The sequence below is a fragment of the Typha angustifolia genome, chromosome 12 (genome assembly GCF_048772165.1).
Source record: "Typha angustifolia cultivar Huaian chromosome 12, ASM4877216v1, whole genome shotgun sequence".
Lineage (NCBI taxonomy): Eukaryota > Viridiplantae > Streptophyta > Magnoliopsida > Poales > Typhaceae > Typha > Typha angustifolia.
In genome coordinates this window covers 9,686,636-9,704,146 of record NC_133250.1, presented here as the reverse complement: position 1 = coordinate 9,704,146, position 17,511 = coordinate 9,686,636, and the positions used below count along the sequence as shown (strand labels likewise).

General features: G+C 40.8%; 3 protein-coding genes across 3 annotated transcripts; 1 reads left to right on the top strand and 2 right to left on the bottom strand.

The window, feature by feature from the left end:
• Positions 1-1,065: 1,065 nt before the first annotated feature.
• Positions 1,066-10,656, top strand: LOC140771665 (putative aconitate hydratase, cytoplasmic). The gene is made up of 20 exons (XM_073113251.1): positions 1,066-1,432; positions 2,204-2,308; positions 3,097-3,257; positions 3,340-3,432; positions 3,688-3,873; positions 3,959-4,120; positions 4,976-5,120; positions 5,216-5,358; positions 5,894-5,950; positions 6,031-6,110; positions 6,242-6,317; positions 6,751-6,936; positions 7,073-7,140; positions 7,233-7,351; positions 7,446-7,567; positions 8,171-8,269; positions 8,898-9,377; positions 9,595-9,693; positions 9,785-10,027; positions 10,196-10,656. The coding sequence occupies exons 1-20, from the start codon at positions 1,168-1,170 to the stop codon at positions 10,265-10,267; spliced, it is 2,961 nt and encodes a 986-aa protein (XP_072969352.1). The 5' UTR covers positions 1,066-1,167; the 3' UTR covers positions 10,268-10,656.
• A 198-nt stretch (positions 10,657-10,854) lies between these two features.
• LOC140772150 (uncharacterized) lies at positions 10,855-12,865 on the bottom strand. The gene has a single exon (XM_073114070.1). It carries the CDS (start codon positions 12,744-12,746, stop codon positions 10,890-10,892), a length of 1,857 nt encoding a protein of 618 aa, XP_072970171.1. The 5' UTR covers positions 12,747-12,865; the 3' UTR covers positions 10,855-10,889.
• Positions 12,866-13,394: 529 nt separating this feature from the next.
• Positions 13,395-16,449, bottom strand: LOC140771638 (uncharacterized). The gene is made up of 3 exons (XM_073113208.1): positions 15,981-16,449; positions 15,309-15,437; positions 13,395-15,225 (listed from the first exon to the last, which is right to left on the bottom strand). Exons 1-3 carry the CDS (start codon positions 16,383-16,385, stop codon positions 13,717-13,719), a joined length of 2,043 nt encoding a protein of 680 aa, XP_072969309.1. The 5' UTR covers positions 16,386-16,449; the 3' UTR covers positions 13,395-13,716.
• Between the last annotated feature and the right edge of the window lie 1,062 nt (positions 16,450-17,511).

Here is a 17,511-nt window from a genome sequence, read left to right as displayed (position 1 = left end):
TTAACTTGGCAAATATATATCCATAATGACCATATTACCCTCGTATATGTTAATTTGTCACATTTCACCCTCTGATATTACAATTTTATTTACGAAGGCAGGGTGAGTAAATTGCCAAGCTAATAAAAAGATTAGGAGCTTTCCACCTTTACTTGTTTAGTTGAGCTAAGTGAAAAAAAAATGAAAAGGTATAAATTTAAAATAAAAAATAAAATTATTTATTTATAGTATACATCGAAGAGTTAGGGCGTCAATGAGCTGAACACAAGCGAGTGACATTTTGTTCATCTTCAACTAAAAATATTAAGTGTGACTCATCGTCGACTCATTTAGTTTAATGAGTTAAGTCTGACTCTTTCAAACACAGCTCATTTAGTTAAAATGAGTAGAGCAGCACAATAGCACTGTAAAATTGATAAGAAAATGACTTCTCTAAGTAGGATGATATATAATTATATATGAAACTATGTTACAGGAAAGGTGACCACTGGTGAGTAATTAAGGATACAAAACTAAGGTGCCATCCTCCCTAATTTTGATTTTTAAGGTAGATTTAAATATTGGGATTAGTGTAGGATAACATTAATTCTATGTATCATCTGACTTCCTAATAAGTTATATAGAGGATTTTCACATAACTGCCAAAGAAAACTTTCAAAATATCACTATGTCACTCTTATTTTACAAACTAAAAACAAAAAAAAAATTAAGGATAATATAATCATTTGGCCTTTTCTGTAAGATATTAGACAGCTGAGGGATCAAAATGTGACAATAAATTAATAAATAAATAAATAAATAAGAGGATGTGTGTCAAAATATGCTACAATTCGGGTCCTATTTGTAAAAAATATCCTTTTCTTTTGCTTACCTTACTCTTGGAAGCAGACGAAAAAAGAAAAGAAAAAAGTGTTTAAAAAAACAAATTCCATCCGGACCGTCGAATTAATCGTAGCACGCATTCCAAAGCACCTCTCTGGCTCGCAGTCTGTTTCGATTGTTCTACCATCGCCATCATCGCGACGTCACCATTAACAACCGCACTAGAAGCTTCCAATCTCATCTCTTCTCCCCAGTCGTCATCGTCTTCAATCCCAACCCCACCTTCACTTTTTGGTGTTAGGGTTTTAGGTTTTAAGGATCAAATCCGTTTGCTTGGTCCGCGTCATGTATAGAGCTGCCTCCTTTGGCCTCTTCCGAACCCCCTCCGCTCTCCTCCGCTTGAAGCCGTCATCGCCTCCTTCTTCCTCTTTGGTCGGATCGAGATCGATTAGCTTCTCGAGGTCTTGTAGCGTCTGGCAGCGATCGGGGGTTGGATCGTCGGGCTCGTGGCGGTACGGTTCGGGTTGGAGGTCGCCGATTAGTCTTAGGGCTCGGATCAGGAGCTCCGCGTCGGTGATCGAGCGGTTCGAGAGGAAGATGGCGACCGTTGGTATGGGCTATTTTGTCGTTGTTTTTGGATTCGTTCGAGTTATGGTGGCGTTTCGATCTTACGATTTGCGATTATTCTTTTTGAATGAAGAATGGACCGATTGATTTTGTCAAGTATTATTTTAGTGCCCGAGTTATCTAATACACTGTTAATGACATTTTATATGTGAACCATTCTAAGGGTAATTAATTTATTATGTTTATGCCAACACTTCACAGTCAGTCTTTTGTCCTTGTTTTTTTAATATATAATTTCACCTTTCTTTTGTGTGGTAACTGGTAACCATGTAATATTTCAAATTTTGGTCAATCTCAATTTCTCTCTCTCTCTCTCTCTCTATATATATATATAGATTGATCGCCTTTCATATTTTGTCCTTTTATTTTAATGTATCCTCAATATGACAGTCTCATAATAAGCACCTCGTGAATGACAGCAGAGCTTAATGTAGGTACTAATGGCAAACTGCTGTTTTGAACAATACTGAGGAAAAGGTGTAAAAAATTGTCCAGCCATACCTACCTACTGCCAAAATTTATTACTCTTGTTACACAAAGATAGGCTCTGTAACTGTCCAAACCTTTGGTTCATCGCGGTTTATCTTTTCAAATTTTAGTTCCATGGTTTCAGAGAATGATAGTGTAGCTTACAGATTTAATTTTTCTGAATCAAGTTTTGTTTCTTTGTCATGTTTTATTATCTTAGTAAAGTATTGTGTGATTTTTATGATACGCATTGTTGTTCTTATTATCTGATACTCTTTATGTGCAGCTACTGAGAATGCCTTTAAGGATATTTTAACCAGCCTCCCGAAGCCTGGAGGTGGTGAATATGGAAAATACTATAGTTTGCCTGCGCTAAATGATCCCAGGATTGGTAAAGTAGCTGTTCCATTTCCTATTGTCTTGGATATAGTCTATTATCTCTAAAATGTTGCCCCTCTCCTTTTCTTTTAATTTCTTAAATATTATTCATGACTCTGCCCTTCAGGCAGGAAAATGATGCTTTATGTATTATTTTCTGAATTGCAATGAAAAGCCTTAAGAGCTTGTGCAGCATCCCTCATTTGGCTGAGAGTCATTACATATTTATTGTTTTCTTGTACTTTACACCTTCTTATAGAGAAAGATTATTCATTTTATAGGATTTTCTTGGCTTTCTTTCATATAATCATTGACCTTTTCGTTGCTATCTTCGTAGAAAATTTTAGAGGGTTGTTCCAATAATGACCAGAATTTAACTATTAAGGCAAAAGAATCAGCCTCCTGGTTCGCTCTTCACAGTTTCTTTAACCACCAGTATTGCCAGAAGTTCCTTGGCCCGGACCTGGGGCAGTTATCTTGATGGAATAAAATTTGTGTTGCTACTTGGTCAGAAATATCTTCCAAGCCTTTGAAGGAACCTATTTGACTTACTGCTGCTCTTCATCTTACCTTCATTGTCTTCCATTAAAGGAATAAAACTGCCAATTTTCCTATGTTCATTCTTGTAGGCTTATAGATTACTAACTTATGAATGCCTCCTATTCTTATGACAACAAGATGAGAATACTGGTTTTTTGTGCCCTTCATTTTTTTAATCAGCATATTGCTAATCTATGGAGAATTTCCGAGTTGTTGACTTTTTGTCTTGGTTCTGACATGCTTTATTGTTCTCTATAACAGACAGTTTACCATACTCCATCCGTATTCTTCTCGAATCAGCAATCCGCAACTGTGATAATTTTCAGGTCACCAAGAATGATGTCGAGAAGATAATTGATTGGGAGAATACATCTCCGAAGCTAGTTGAGATTCCCTTTAAGCCTGCTCGTGTTCTTCTGCAGGTTTGTTACAGAAATATTAAATGCATTGTTCTTTTTCATTTTTGTTGTATCTTCCCAATCGATGATTTTTCTATGTATCCAGGATTTTACTGGTGTTCCAGCTGTTGTTGATCTTGCTTGTATGCGCGATGCTATGAATAAGCTAGGCAGTGATTCTAACAAGATTAACCCCTTGGTATGTGGTGATCTCATGTTTATTACTATCCCCTGATTTTGACTTCCTTATGGTTGCTTCTTCATCAGTTAAAAAATTTCACGCATATATAAATCTGTTGGTTTGCTGATTTATTATTTGAAATAAAACTGTTTGTTAGTTGCATCTATTCGTACTGCAATTTTCTAAATCTATTATGACTTAAAGATCTTAGAATCTCTGTTTTATATTCTTTTGTTTGTTTGTTTACAAATACCCTTTCTCTTTGGAGTGCAGGTTCCAGTAGACCTTGTTATTGACCACTCAGTGCAGGTAGATGTAGCAAGATCAGAGAATGCAGTGCAAGCAAATATGGAACTTGAATTCAAGAGGAACAATGAAAGATTTGGTTTTCTTAAATGGGGATCCACTGCTTTCCATAATATGCTTGTTGTTCCTCCAGGTTCTGGTATTGTTCACCAGGTAAGAGACTTTGGCATATCTTTGCTACCGCTGAAGAATTATTGGATGCTTATTAACTTTGTTTAATGTGAGGTACAAATTTCAGGTTAATCTGGAGTATCTTGGTCGAGTAGTTTTCAATACGGATGGCATTCTGTATCCTGATAGTGTGGTTGGAACCGATTCCCACACTACTATGATTGATGGATTAGGAGTTGCTGGCTGGGGAGTCGGAGGGATTGAAGCTGAGGCTGCAATGCTTGGTCAGGTAAAAGAAGTAACATTGGGAGATAGTACCTTAAATATATGCCCGCGGACAATGAATTTGATCTTATTGCTCTTCAAAATGAGGTGTTATTTTGGAATTATTTTTTCTTTTATACTCAGTGATAATTGATTTTAGTGTAAATAATGGAACATTGTATAAGAAACTTTGGTAGAAGAATTTTTTACTTTTGCATTTGCCCCTTTTGTGTAAATCATGTCATTTTAATCTTTAATGGCCAGTAGAGAACTGTTAAAACAGAATACTTGGAAACAAGTCAAAGAAAATGTAGAATTGATAACTTTTGAGTTATTTCCAATCTACTGTCCCAGAACTTTAGTTTGCTGTTGAAGATTAAGCCTGCTCTTTCAAGTCAAATCTTATTCTTTCAATGATGGTGATGAATGTGACCAGATGAGAGTATATTGAAGCCATAAGCAAACAAGTTTTTGAATTGAATAATCATTGTTTGGAACATGAACATGCGGTTTTGTAAAGTCTAAAAGTTATGCATAAGTTGCTTGATACAATCATGCTGTGATATATTCCCCCTTATATATATATATATATATATATATATATATATATATATAGGATTTCTGGTCCTACTCTTAACTCAATGTATGTAAATTGTAAAGTTTACTCAAAGATGGACTGTCTAAATTTCTCTACTACATAAAATCTATGCATTTTAAACCTGCTTTGCTCTGGTTTGTGTGAGTACATGTTCGCTTGGTGTAATGTACTGATGTACTCTAACCTGTTTGAGCCAATACATATTCAGCTCTTTGATGAAATGGAATATTATCTGCACATCTTTGATTGTCTAATGGTTTGTTTCTTTTATATATTTGGCAGCCTATGAGCATGGTTTTGCCTGGTGTCGTTGGGTTCAAATTGTCAGGGCAATTACGAAATGGTGTCACAGCAACTGATCTAGTTTTAACCGTGACCCAAATGTTGAGGAAGCATGGTGTTGTTGGAAAGTTTGTTGAATTCTACGGTATCTCATTTTTACCTTCAAAATATTTGAGCAAAATCAGTACACTTCCTTTTCTTGCTTCTTTATTGTTTAAACTGTATTATCTTTTTATACAGGTGAAGGTATGGGTGAGCTGTCTCTAGCGGACAGGGCAACAATTGCTAATATGTCACCTGAATATGGAGCTACTATGGGCTTCTTCCCTGTGGATCATGTTACCTTACAATATCTGAAATTGACTGGAAGGAGTGATGAAACTGTGAGGTTCTTTGTCCCTTTTTGTTTCCAAAGTTGCCTACAGTAGCCGGCGTGATTTCCTACATATGCATTTTTAGCCGGATTACATCATGTCAAGGAAAAGAAGAATTTTTCAGAGAATATAGGATGATTTTAAAGTAAAAGTTCTAGCATAAAGAAAATTTATAATATTTTTCTAATACTTATTTCCTATCTAATGTTTACAAGAATATACTTTTTTCCACATTCACAAGCTTTGTCAAGTTGTCAAGTTCTCAAGTTTTGTTGACAAATGGGCTCAATGAGCATGGCACTGTGCTGAATGTCCTGGCATGCCTTGTGTAAGATTAGGTTGTGAGGATACTTCAGTACTATGCCTATGCCTTGCTTGTACAGTACATGCCAGGCTGCATGGACTTTGCCGGCTTGACTCGTAGGCATCTAGGACTGAATCCATGACTATATTAGCTCTTTTATTTTTCTAGATTTTATTTAGTAGAGTCAACTTTATTGTATTATTTTTCTGCGAAACTAATTCTTTGTTCTTTTACTTGCAGATCTCAATGATAGAGGCCTATTTGCGAGCTAACAAGATGTTTGTGGACTACAGTGAGGTATACTACTTTCAATTTGATAATCTTGTTGAAAAATCACCGCTGTTTTGAGAGCTAAATGTTTGTCTTATGGAGTCCAGCCTCAAAAGGAAAGAGCATATTCATCTTATCTAGAGTTGGACCTGGCAGATGTTGAGCCTTGTGTCTCAGGTCCCAAAAGGTATGCCATATTTACTCTAATAACTCCTGTGACCAGCAATATTTCTGTCTTCATTTTTCAGCCTATAACTTATTTCATATTTGAAAATTCTTTCACCGTTTACATCTGTGTCCTTTTTCTTATCACTTCAGGCCTCATGACCGTGTTCCTCTGAAAGAAATGAAGTCAGACTGGCATGCTTGTCTGGATAACAAAGTTGGGTTCAAGGTAAGGTGCTAAACAATCTAGTTGTTTTCTGAGGTTGACAGTTCAATTTTATCTTGTGAAATGTAAGGTGTTTGCTTAGTAGTTGGTGTAGTAATGTGTTGATACATTGATGGATAAAAGTTGTATGCTTATTCTTTTCTCTGCATGCACAGCTTCTATTGTAACCTGCTAGTGTCATTCTGTATTGTGGTTCAAGTCTGTTCTTTCTTTCGAAGTGATGATATTTTTTGATTGGGACCAATTCATATATTTTATACTTTTATAGGAAACAATATGTTGGTAGTGTGGTAATCCATACAGCAACTCTTCTGATAACTTGTTAGTAAGATTAAAGCATAGTATTTATGTTTACTTTGTACTCAATTGTACAAAGTTAACATGACCAGTTTATATGATTTAATACTAAGCAAAGAATTCATGTATGTTCTTTCAGGGTTTTGCAGTGCCAAAAGAATCACAAGAGAAAATTGTGAAGTTTGATTTTCATGGACAACCTGCAGAAATTAAGCATGGTAGTGTTGTCATAGCAGCAATAACTAGCTGCACCAATACATCAAATCCCAGTGTCATGCTTGGTGCAGGTCTTGTTGCAAAGAAGGCCTGTGAATTAGGTCTTCAGGTTAGTTATCTGATCTTTTAACCTTTTCATCTTCTGTTCTATGCTGGTGGTCTGCGTTTAGTCTCTAATTTATTTGAAAATCTTGGATTTGTGTGTTGTTATACACCTTCTATTGGCTAATGGAGATCGTTTTCAGGTCAAACCATGGGTTAAAACAAGCCTTGCTCCCGGTTCTGGAGTTGTTACCAAGTATTTTCTCAAAAGGTGGTTATGAAATGTGAAAATAAGGTCGTGGATAACTCCTTTCAGAAATTCTCTACTTTAACTGATGGGTCATGGTTTTACGTCTAACGCAGTGGTCTGCAAGAGTTTTTGAATAAGCAAGGATTTCACATTGTCGGATTTGGCTGCACTACATGTATTGGCAACTCTGGGGATCTTGACGAGTCTGTTTCTGCTGCAATTTCAGATAATGGTAGCATTTTAGTCAATGACTGCACCTTACATCTATCTGGTATGATGTTTTACATTTCTTACAATTTATATTTGGTATGTTGCCATCGTGGTAGATATTGTTGCTGCTGCTGTTCTTTCTGGCAATCGGAACTTTGAGGGCCGAGTGCATCCATTGACTCGAGCCAACTATCTTGCTTCACCACCCCTTGTTGTGGCATATGCACTTGCTGGCACAGTAAGTCGATATTTCGGGCTTGTATATCTACATTTTCTTTTCTGAAAAGCTAACTTATGAGTTGGGTAGTACAAGAGGAATATCCTCATAACTATTTAATTTCCCTTATGTTTTTTTTATTTTCTACCATTTTTTTCCCTAAATTTGGATTCTGAGAAGTATGGAGCATGTTTTATTATCTGATATTTGACACTCCTGTTTTTCTACATTTTCACTTAAACATATGTGTGATCCTCTATATTTTTTAATTTTTTTTGGTCCACCATGATATTTTAACAAGCCATAGCTTTGTTTAACCTTTTGTAAGTCTTTCTCACATTCTTGCTTCTCCATTGTTTTAAAACACACGTGTTGCTGTTATTACCTTTTATCTGTCTCAAAATAAAATGCATTAAGACTAATGTCTTTTGACTGGATTTTAGCTGAACTTTTGTTTCTTGAGTGTAGAAAAAGTTTGTAATATTTCGTCTGGACAAAGTGATTATTTGCCAATAGTAAGATGTTTTGCATATTTGGACTTGTTCTTTCTGCATGTTGTAGATTTATTTAATTGCAAATGATAATATGGACATCCCTCATACATAATATAACTTGTTTGTACAGGTTGACATTGATTTTGAGAAGGAGCCAATTGGAGTTGGCAAAGATGGGAAAAACATCTATTTTAAGGATATATGGCCATCAACTGAAGAAATTGCTGAGGTAGACACTGCAACTTATTATGATTTCGCTAGCTGCTACTAGAATCTGTTTTACATTGGTAGAAGTTCAATGACATAAGATCTGATACAGACATTGTCCCTGACTGCACTATTTTTCATGCTATCAAACAATAAAGACACACTCTAACTAGTCATAAGTTTCCCACAGCACCAAAATTTGCAGTAGCTGGTTAAAGAGAGGAATTATCAAAAAATAGGGTGAAGAAATGTTTGAATTGAGCATCTAACTAGACAGTTGTTCAAGAGATCTGGAGGGGTTATTCTCTTCCTTTTAACTTTTTCTCTTCTTCCTTCTAACATGATTTGCTAATATGTATATTTATCTGTCCAAGAAATTTTGTGCCTTTTCTTAAAGTATTTATCTTATTTTGCCTGGATGACCATGTCTTCTGTTGTACTACTTTTCAATTTTGCCAATGTGGATGGATATATTTGCTCGTCTCTTTATACCTAATGCATATAGAAGAGCATGAGGAAAAAAAACAGGCTTGTACTGCTTAGGAAAACAAATCTTAGCAAAACAAAGAAAGTAGTACTCAACGTATAGTCATTATGTCATGTTCTTAGCCTTTGCTAAATTTCTTTTAATGAGAATTATTGTTCCTTAGGTTGTTCAATCTAGCGTATTGCCTGATATGTTCAAGAGCACTTACGAGGCAATTACAAAAGGCAACCCAATGTGGAACCAGTTGACAGTCCCAGCGACAACCCTCTATTCATGGGATCCAAAATCAACTTACATTCATGAACCACCATATTTTAAGGACATGACCATGGCTCCACCTGGTCCCCATGGGGTGAAAGATGCCTACTGCTTGTTGAACTTCGGTGACAGCATTACGACAGACCACATTTCACCAGCAGGAAGCATTCACAAGGACAGCCCTGCTGCAAAGTACCTCATGGAGCGTGGTGTGGATCGCAGGGACTTCAATTCTTATGGAAGCCGCCGTGGAAATGATGAAGTAATGGCTAGAGGAACTTTTGCTAACATTCGTATTGTGAACAAACTCTTGAAGGGAGAGGTTGGACCAAAAACTCTTCATATTCCAACAGGGGAGAAGCTCTGTGTGTTTGATGCAGCAATGGTAAGTTAATCAACCAAATAACTGAATTATATATCTGCTATTTAAGATAAGTCATTTCTAGTGCATGGCAATCTTAAAAAGTTTGGAGAAAGGCTTGGTTGTTATTCCTGTTGCTTCATCTAGCACCGTTGTCTGCTAAACTAGTTATGCACTAAATCTCACTGACATGGTGGAAATTATTTTGCACGTGCTTATATTGCTATTATCTCTTCTTCAGAAGTACAAGGCTGATGGTCATGACACCATTGTTTTGGCTGGGGCAGAGTACGGCAGTGGTAGCTCTCGAGATTGGGCTGCGAAGGGTCCAATGCTACTGGTGAGTACATGTCTATAGATCTACCAGTTTCTTTATCATTCGGTGATATCAATCTCTCACGCATTACTTCTGATTATCTATTTGCTACCAGGGAGTTAAAGCAGTGATTGCAAAAAGCTTTGAGAGAATCCACCGCAGCAATTTAGTTGGAATGGGCATAATTCCACTTTGCTTCAAACCGGGTGAAGATGCTGATTCTCTTGGCCTTACTGGACATGAGCGATATACCATTGACCTTCCCAGCAATGTAAGTGAAATACGACCTGGCCAAGACATCGCCGTTGTGACTGACACTGGAAAGTCCTTCACTTGTACTGCTCGTTTCGATACAGAGGTAATTTGCTTATTCAATATTGTGACCATAACTATATATACATTTTTCATGATTGAACTTGGTCGGTATTCTAGTACAAGAAGAATGTAGAAAAGGAAGATTTATATCTTGTTTGCTTCATTGCTTGTGATTTCTTTGTTGGTGACAGACACTACTATGTTGATGCAGGTGGAATTGGCTTATTTCAACCACGGGGGTATTCTTCCGTTCGTCATCCGCAATCTGATCAATTCACCATAATAAGCTAATTTATTATGCTCTGGCTTGATCTGCTGATACTATCATGCCGTTCCAGTTGGCGTTTTTACCGAAGAGTATAAGAGGCTTCCTGAGACTGACTCAGGTTCTATTTTGTAGCACAAAATGAAGTCTGAATAATGCTGCGCAGAGAAGTAGACATTCTCCTGCCCTTGTTGAGTAGTTGTTGTTCATCAAGTTGCAAATGACCCTCTATGAGATCAATATCGGTGCAACGCATACATTATTTTTTCTTTCTGTTAAATAGAACATTGTACATTGTGTTCTAAAATGAACTAAAAACCAAATTAGGCGGGATGTATCAGGTGACTTTGTTTGATCATACCATGAACATATACGTACATATAAAACCATTGCAGTTGGCACGGTCAGACCTAACATTACTAACCTGCATAGAGTTAGCCCTACATTAATTTCAATCAGCATCAAAAACACCCATCAAAGTAAATCAAATTTCAGCAAAGATTCAACTATAAGTCCAAGCTTTCTCGCCCTTCAACAAACTCTTATTTAGAAGAATATCCTTTATATTCTTTCATGTTACAAAAAAATAAATATACAACAATTCCAAATAAATTTTTTAAAACAAAAAAAAAAAAAAAAATCAATCCCCCCACATCTCTCCCCAGCATTTCTCAACCATCTCCCACACCCTCTTCCTCCTACAAACACCTCTAACCATCAATTCCCAGGTTCGCCCTTCCGGCCCCCAGAACTTCCCCAGCATCACCCCCACCACCTCCGCCGCCGCATCCGCCCTCCCCCTCCTACACAACCTCACCACCAACCCATCCAAAAACTCCCTCCCCTTCTCACCCACCCCTCTCAAAAATATCCTACACGTTATCGGATCCGGGTCGCACCCGCTATCCAGCATCCGACCCAACAAGTCCATCGCCCTGCTAACCTCGCCGCCTTTCAGCATCCCATCCAGCACTATGTTGTACGCCGCCGCGTCCGGCTCCACGTCGCCCCGCCCCAGCATGTCGTGGAACAATCTCAGCCCTCCGTCCACCATCCCGGCCTCGCACAGCCCTCGGATCATGGAGCTGTACGCGATCACGTCCGGTGTGCACCCCCTGCTTAACATGTTCTTCCACACCATCATACCGTCCTTCAACTTCCCGGACTCGCACAGGCCGTTGATCAAGATGCTGTAGCTGATCTTGTTCGGAGTAACGCCTCTTCCCACCATATCCCTCCACGTGTCGAGCGCCCGTTCGCCGTTGCCTGTTTTGAAGTGGCCACGTATGAGGGAGCTGAATGTCATTTCGTTCGGGGTGCAGTCTTCCGCGGTCATTTTAAGGAACGTTTCCTCCGCCTCGGCCATGCGGCCGTGGCGGGCGAGGCCGTCGATTAAGGCGGAGTACGAGACCGTGTTGGGCTTCACTCCTTTGGATATCATCACCTCCCAGAGGCTCATAGCGCGATCGGAGTCGTCGGATCGGAAGAACCCGGTGATCAAAGCGGAGTAGATGTATTCGTTGGGTTCGAGTCCTTTGCTCTCCATTTCGTCGAGCACCTTTAGGGCGTCGAGGGGGCGGCCGAGGCTGACGAGCCCGTGGGCGACGGCGCCGAAGGTGGCGGCATCGGGGTTGATTCCGTCTCCGGCCATGCGGCGGAGCACCGCGGCGGCGGCGGAGGCACGGCCGTTGAGGAGGAGGCCGTGGACGAGCGTGTTGTAGGTCGCGCGCGACGGGGCGCAGCCCTTGAGGAGCATGTAGCGGACCAGCTTCCCAGCGCCGGCAACGTCGCCGGAGCGGAGGAGGGCCGTGATGATAGGGTTGAACGCTGCCGCCGCGGCGGGGGCCGGTCCGCCTCCGTCGAGGAGCATCTCGTGGAGCAGGGCGGAGGCGTCGGAGACGCGGCCGGCAGCGGCGAGGGCGGCGATGACGGTCGAGTAGGAATAGGAGTCTGGTTTGAGGCCCCGGCGGGGGATCTCGTTGTGGAGAACGTTGATGGCAGCGTCGAGATTGAAGAGGACGAGAGACTTGAGCAAGAGATTGAAGGAGAGGAGGTTGGGGGAGATGGTAGGGTACCTCCGGAGAGCGGCGGAGAAGAAGGAGAGGGCGAAGGAAGGGGGGAGGGGTGAGGCGGAGAGGGCGGAGAGGGCAGAGTTGAGGGAGAGTGAGGAAGGGGGGCAGCGGAAGGAAGGGAGCATAGAGAAGAAGAGGCGGAGGGAGAGAAGGGGGAGGGAGAGGCGGGCGAATGCTGAGAGGAGAGGGGGGAAGACGGGCTCCGGGAATGAGGGGCGAGGGTCCCGGAGCATGCGGCGGAGGAAGGCGTCAATGTCAGAGGAGGAGGAGAGCGAGCGGGCGAGGGAGATGTAGGTGGCGTCGCCCTGTGTGTAACCGCCGAGACGGCGGGGACAGCGGAAGAGCTCGTCGGCGAGAGGCGGTGGCGGTGGCGGCGGAGGAGGAGGAGGATGAGGAGAAGAAGAAGAAGAAGGGTGTTCGGCCATGGCGGGAATGGGGTTAGGGTTAGGGCTAGGGTTAGGGTTTTGGAGGGGTTGGGAGGAAGGAGGCGAATCATCGAGACGAGGGGTTTAGGGGAAGATGGGAAGAGGGCATTTGGGGATATATTTGGAATAAAAATGGTTATCGAGTATAATGTCCTACGGCTAAATGGGATGGATTCTCTCATTTCACACCCTAACCGAGGTGCTAATTGCATTTTACACCTTTATCTTTTCGGAATTGTTAATTCTATCCCTGAATTTTCGATAATTATTCTCGTTTCAATATTTTCCATGATTTAACAATAAAAGTAAGGTTCCAATAGAAAATAGTGAGAAGACATGATATAAGATATATCATGAACGGGATGAGAAATAAATATACCCCTAAATATTTTGGGGGCATTTGGAGCAAAAAAACCTTTTAATTTTAAAAAATAAATACATTTAATTTTACTATTATCAAAACTTCTCTTTTTTTATATAAATAGCCCAAATATTTTAAATAGAATATATTAATATCAGCCATCTTCTTTGTAGTTTGAGTCCACTTAGGATATACCAATGGGCCAGGGTTGAATGCCCAAAGCCTTAAGGGGTCATGATTCAAGTTGGAGACCTTTTGAAGTATGATGTGCTCCAATCCACAAAATATGACGACAAAATCTAGCTGTTCTTATTGAAAAGCATATACAAGCTACAGCAAAACACAAAAAGAAGCAAGGGATGATTTTTAATCTTGGATTCTTGTGATTACTATCCCTAGCACAATAAGTCTAATTGCTAAGACATCCTTAAATTGCAGTGATATTGGAATCTGAGGAAAGTGTTTGGTTAGTGACCAGGGAAGGAATGTAGTAGCAGCAAATGGGATGAAGCCAAACCACCAACCAGGCAAGGTACTCAGCATCCTTTTCAGATCTTTCTTCTTGGTGACTAAAATTTAGCCACTCAACAACAAAGGGATCTCTTCTTGCTAAATCTTTTGCTTGAGGACATGGCGCAGCTGAACTTTTTGGCTCTCCATCCTCGCCTCCATGAGCTTGGCCTTCAGGCTATGCTTCTGCATGACTCGTGGGCACTCAATACATCCTTTGAATCCTCGAGAATAATGCAGACTGACGGAGTCCGGGGAGCTCCAGTGCTCCATGCTTGGAGGGCTAAGGCCTGTTTCCGCTACGCTGGATGGCCTTCCATTTGTTATCTCAACTGACCCTTTCTTGCAATGCTCACTGTCGTTTGGACACGACGATTTCCAGAGCCTAGAGATGGATGATTCTTTCTTCCTAGATTGTTTTGTGGTAGTGAAACAAGCTTCACTGAATGCAGTATTCAGCTTACCATCATTTCTGCTTGCCGAAACACTACATTCGTCGCTGAACTTGTTAACAGATGATTCACTGCCTTCACATGAATTGCGTGAACCTTGCTTCTCATTATGACTTGCTGTGTCCCAGCTACAATCACCTTCGAAGTTGATTTCATTTTGTTCAATTGTATTTGCACACAACTTCATAGGCTTTTCTAGAAAGAAGTCAGTCTGAGGGCTCGGTGCATGGATTTCTGATTCTTGAATGGCAGGGCCATCCCCATAGCATGGTTCTATCTCTCTTTCGTTGGCTTCTTCTCTGGGGTTGAGCTCTTCAAAGATAGAAAATATATCCTCCGAACCAGGAGGAGGCTTGTATGCAAATTCCTTGATCTCTTGGATGCTAACTGAATTAATCGCCTGCCTTAGATGATCTGCTTCACTTACTACTGTGGTGTCTGCCTTAGCACAGCTTTGTCCAATAAGAAAATTCTCTACATCTTGTTGGAGTTTGCTCAGCTGTGAATACTTGGCCTCAAGAGTCAATTTTGCATCTACAAGTTTCATCTGGACTCTCTCCTCTCGCCATACCTCGGCCATCTGTAACATCTTCCTTTCCTCATCCACTTCCTCTCGCATCTTCATCGACTCGTTGTTCAGGGCTTCAATCTCTGCTTTGTCTTCCTCGATTTCCTTTGCCAGCTCTTCGCATACCTCTTCGAGAAGCTCACGAGCCTTCCTTTCATTTTCATAGTCTTGCAACAGGCATTTTGCAGATGACTTAGCCTCGCTAAGTTCATTAACCAGCTTGGAATGGATGATCTCCAGCCGCTGCCGGTTTTTTCTCTCTCTGTTGAGGTCACCCTTCATGCCGTCAATTATAGCTCGGACTTTCTCATGCTCTCTGCTCCTCCAAGCTGCTTTCTCCTCTGCAAGCTTCTTCATAAAGTGATCTAGCTTCTTCTTAGCAGAAGAACGTTCAGCCTCGAGCTCACTTATCCTAGCGTTGGCCTGCTGAAGCTCTAACTGTAGAGTAGAAACTAAACTCTTTTCTTGTTCATCCTCAAGAACATCCAGATGATCGGTATCATCAGCTGACTCTAAGCTCTCAGGGTCCCATTTAGTAGCCTTTTCCAATGCAGAGGCTGGCAATGCAGCCAAAGTATCAAGCTCTATCTGCAGTAACAGATCCATCAAGGGGTCATCCAGAAATAATTATAACAATGAGCTCTATAATATAGGGATAGAATTCACATTACCTTTCGGAAATCACCATTCTTCGGATCTAGGACTGAAATAGGACTTGAAATCTCATTCTTTAAGCTATAATGGTAGCCTGCGGTTTTCGGTTTAAGAAGAAGTTGGATTTGCAGATGACCGGGAACAGGCTGCAAGAGAACAAGCTCAGATATAACCATTTAATTCCCAAAAATAGAACGGAAGGCTTGTATCAACCTTGAAGAAGAAAAGAGACGCCATTTCCTAATTCACCAAACTACCGAGACAACCCACCATCAAAAGATCTCTCTGAATCTAGTCATCATGAAAGAGACTTGAGACTTGTGTGAACTGATGGGTTGGAGATATTGGAAAAGATCATGAAGTGAAAACTACTAGTAAATCCCTTGAGAAGGAGCGGATGCGACCATATGGTACTACCTCAAGAAAACCCAAAGAGAAGTTCCAATTTGTTGCACAAGTATTGTGTCAAAATCCCAATTTTTTCGTACTATTTGAACTAAAGTAAGTGCAAGTTGAGCCCTAGAGATAAAGCTCGGAAGAAGCATAAATCTGCCTTCCACTAGATAAAAATCCGATTTTTAACACAATAAGCCGGCAACACACCAGCTTTAACAAACAATCTCGTTCAGTAATCCCTAGAAAGATGAAAAGAGTTCAAAAATAAACACAAATCTTGAGAGGAATACTACCTGGAGACCCACTCGAGCAGTCCCATCTCCCCCTCTCCTTCCTCCAGCTCCACAGATCGCCTCCGGTGGACGCAAATGCCAGACGGCAGCAGCCAGCTTCCTCACGGAGACCCTCGGCGCCGCCTCTTTCGCCGCATTCTTCTTCCCGTGGTCGCAACCCCCACCGTCCTCCGGCGAGATTTTAGAGCCGCCGTCTAGCGTCCATCGGAGGTGGGGAGTGCTGGGCCCACTCCTCCTACCCCCGGCGGCGGCGTGGAACCCGGGGTTCTTATTTCGGCGGCGCAGGTGGGGGTTTCGGATTTGGGGGATATTTGAGCGGAGAGGTGGAGGTGGAAGGTTCTCAGGGGGGGGCAGAGGTGGGTTTCTCGCCGGGAGGCGGGTATTGGAAGGGAAGGACGAAGTCATTTCTCTCTCTTCCGCCGGTGATCTGAGGGCATTGGAGAGAGAGAGAGAGAGAGAGAGAGAGAGAGAGAGACGTTGGAGAGTGGAGTCGTGAAGTGAACTTTTAGGAGGGAGGAGATAGGAAATTACCTACTTGCCCATTAGAAATTTTGGGAGGACATTGGCGTCTTTAGATTATCCTGTGAGGATAGAAAGGGAAAAATGAGATCTAATTTGAAATAATAAAGCCTGTGCTAAAACTGCTAACCTTGAGTTCCAAGTTCCAACTCAAAAAATTAGACTTTTCTCATTAAATATAGCATAATATGTTGTAAAATAAATAAAAAACTATTTTTAATTTTATATAAATATTTAATCTTATTTTTCTAATCCATTATGCTATAGATTTAAGTAGTCTTATATTTAACATTTCTTCTACCCTCACAAATCATACATGAATATATTCAACATCCAACCACTATTCATATTAAGTGAATATGTAGTTAATTTTATTATACTTTTACTTTAAAGAAAATAAATACTTTCTCTATAGAGCACAATTTATTAATAATTTAAAGGAAAAAATTGGTTGGTCTTTTGACTATGCTACATCTGCAGATCTTAGTATTTAAATTAGATAGTTAATAAAAGAAAATTAAAAACATTTGGGCGAGATCTGGAAAATGGAGGGGCATTTAGGGAACGAAAGTTCCATTCTATATTTCCGTATTTCCATATCGGCCCCTGCTGTAAACGTGTGAGGCGAAGAGGGGGATGGAAAGCGGTGTTTCCCTGTTCTAGGCGGCACACCCACCGGGGAGTGGCAAAGGGAATCCAAGGCCGATGCACGAGGGATCTGGGGAGGCGAGCCCACGATTCGCCACGTCACCATCGGAACAGCAGTTAGGCGACAAGAAGTGAAAACAACCTACCGCAAGTCGTGGGGCCGAGAATACTTATACTGGATCCAATTTAAGGACATCGGTGACGAGGATTTTGGGAGTCAAGGTTAAATCTTGTGATAGGTCTCGTGCTTTTGATACCAAGCATCTTATGCTGTAACAATGTCAAAAGGTTACATATATTAGTGCGGTTGGGTCTTACATTTAGCTTGGAAACAGTAGTAAATCTCAATATGACATTGAAGAAA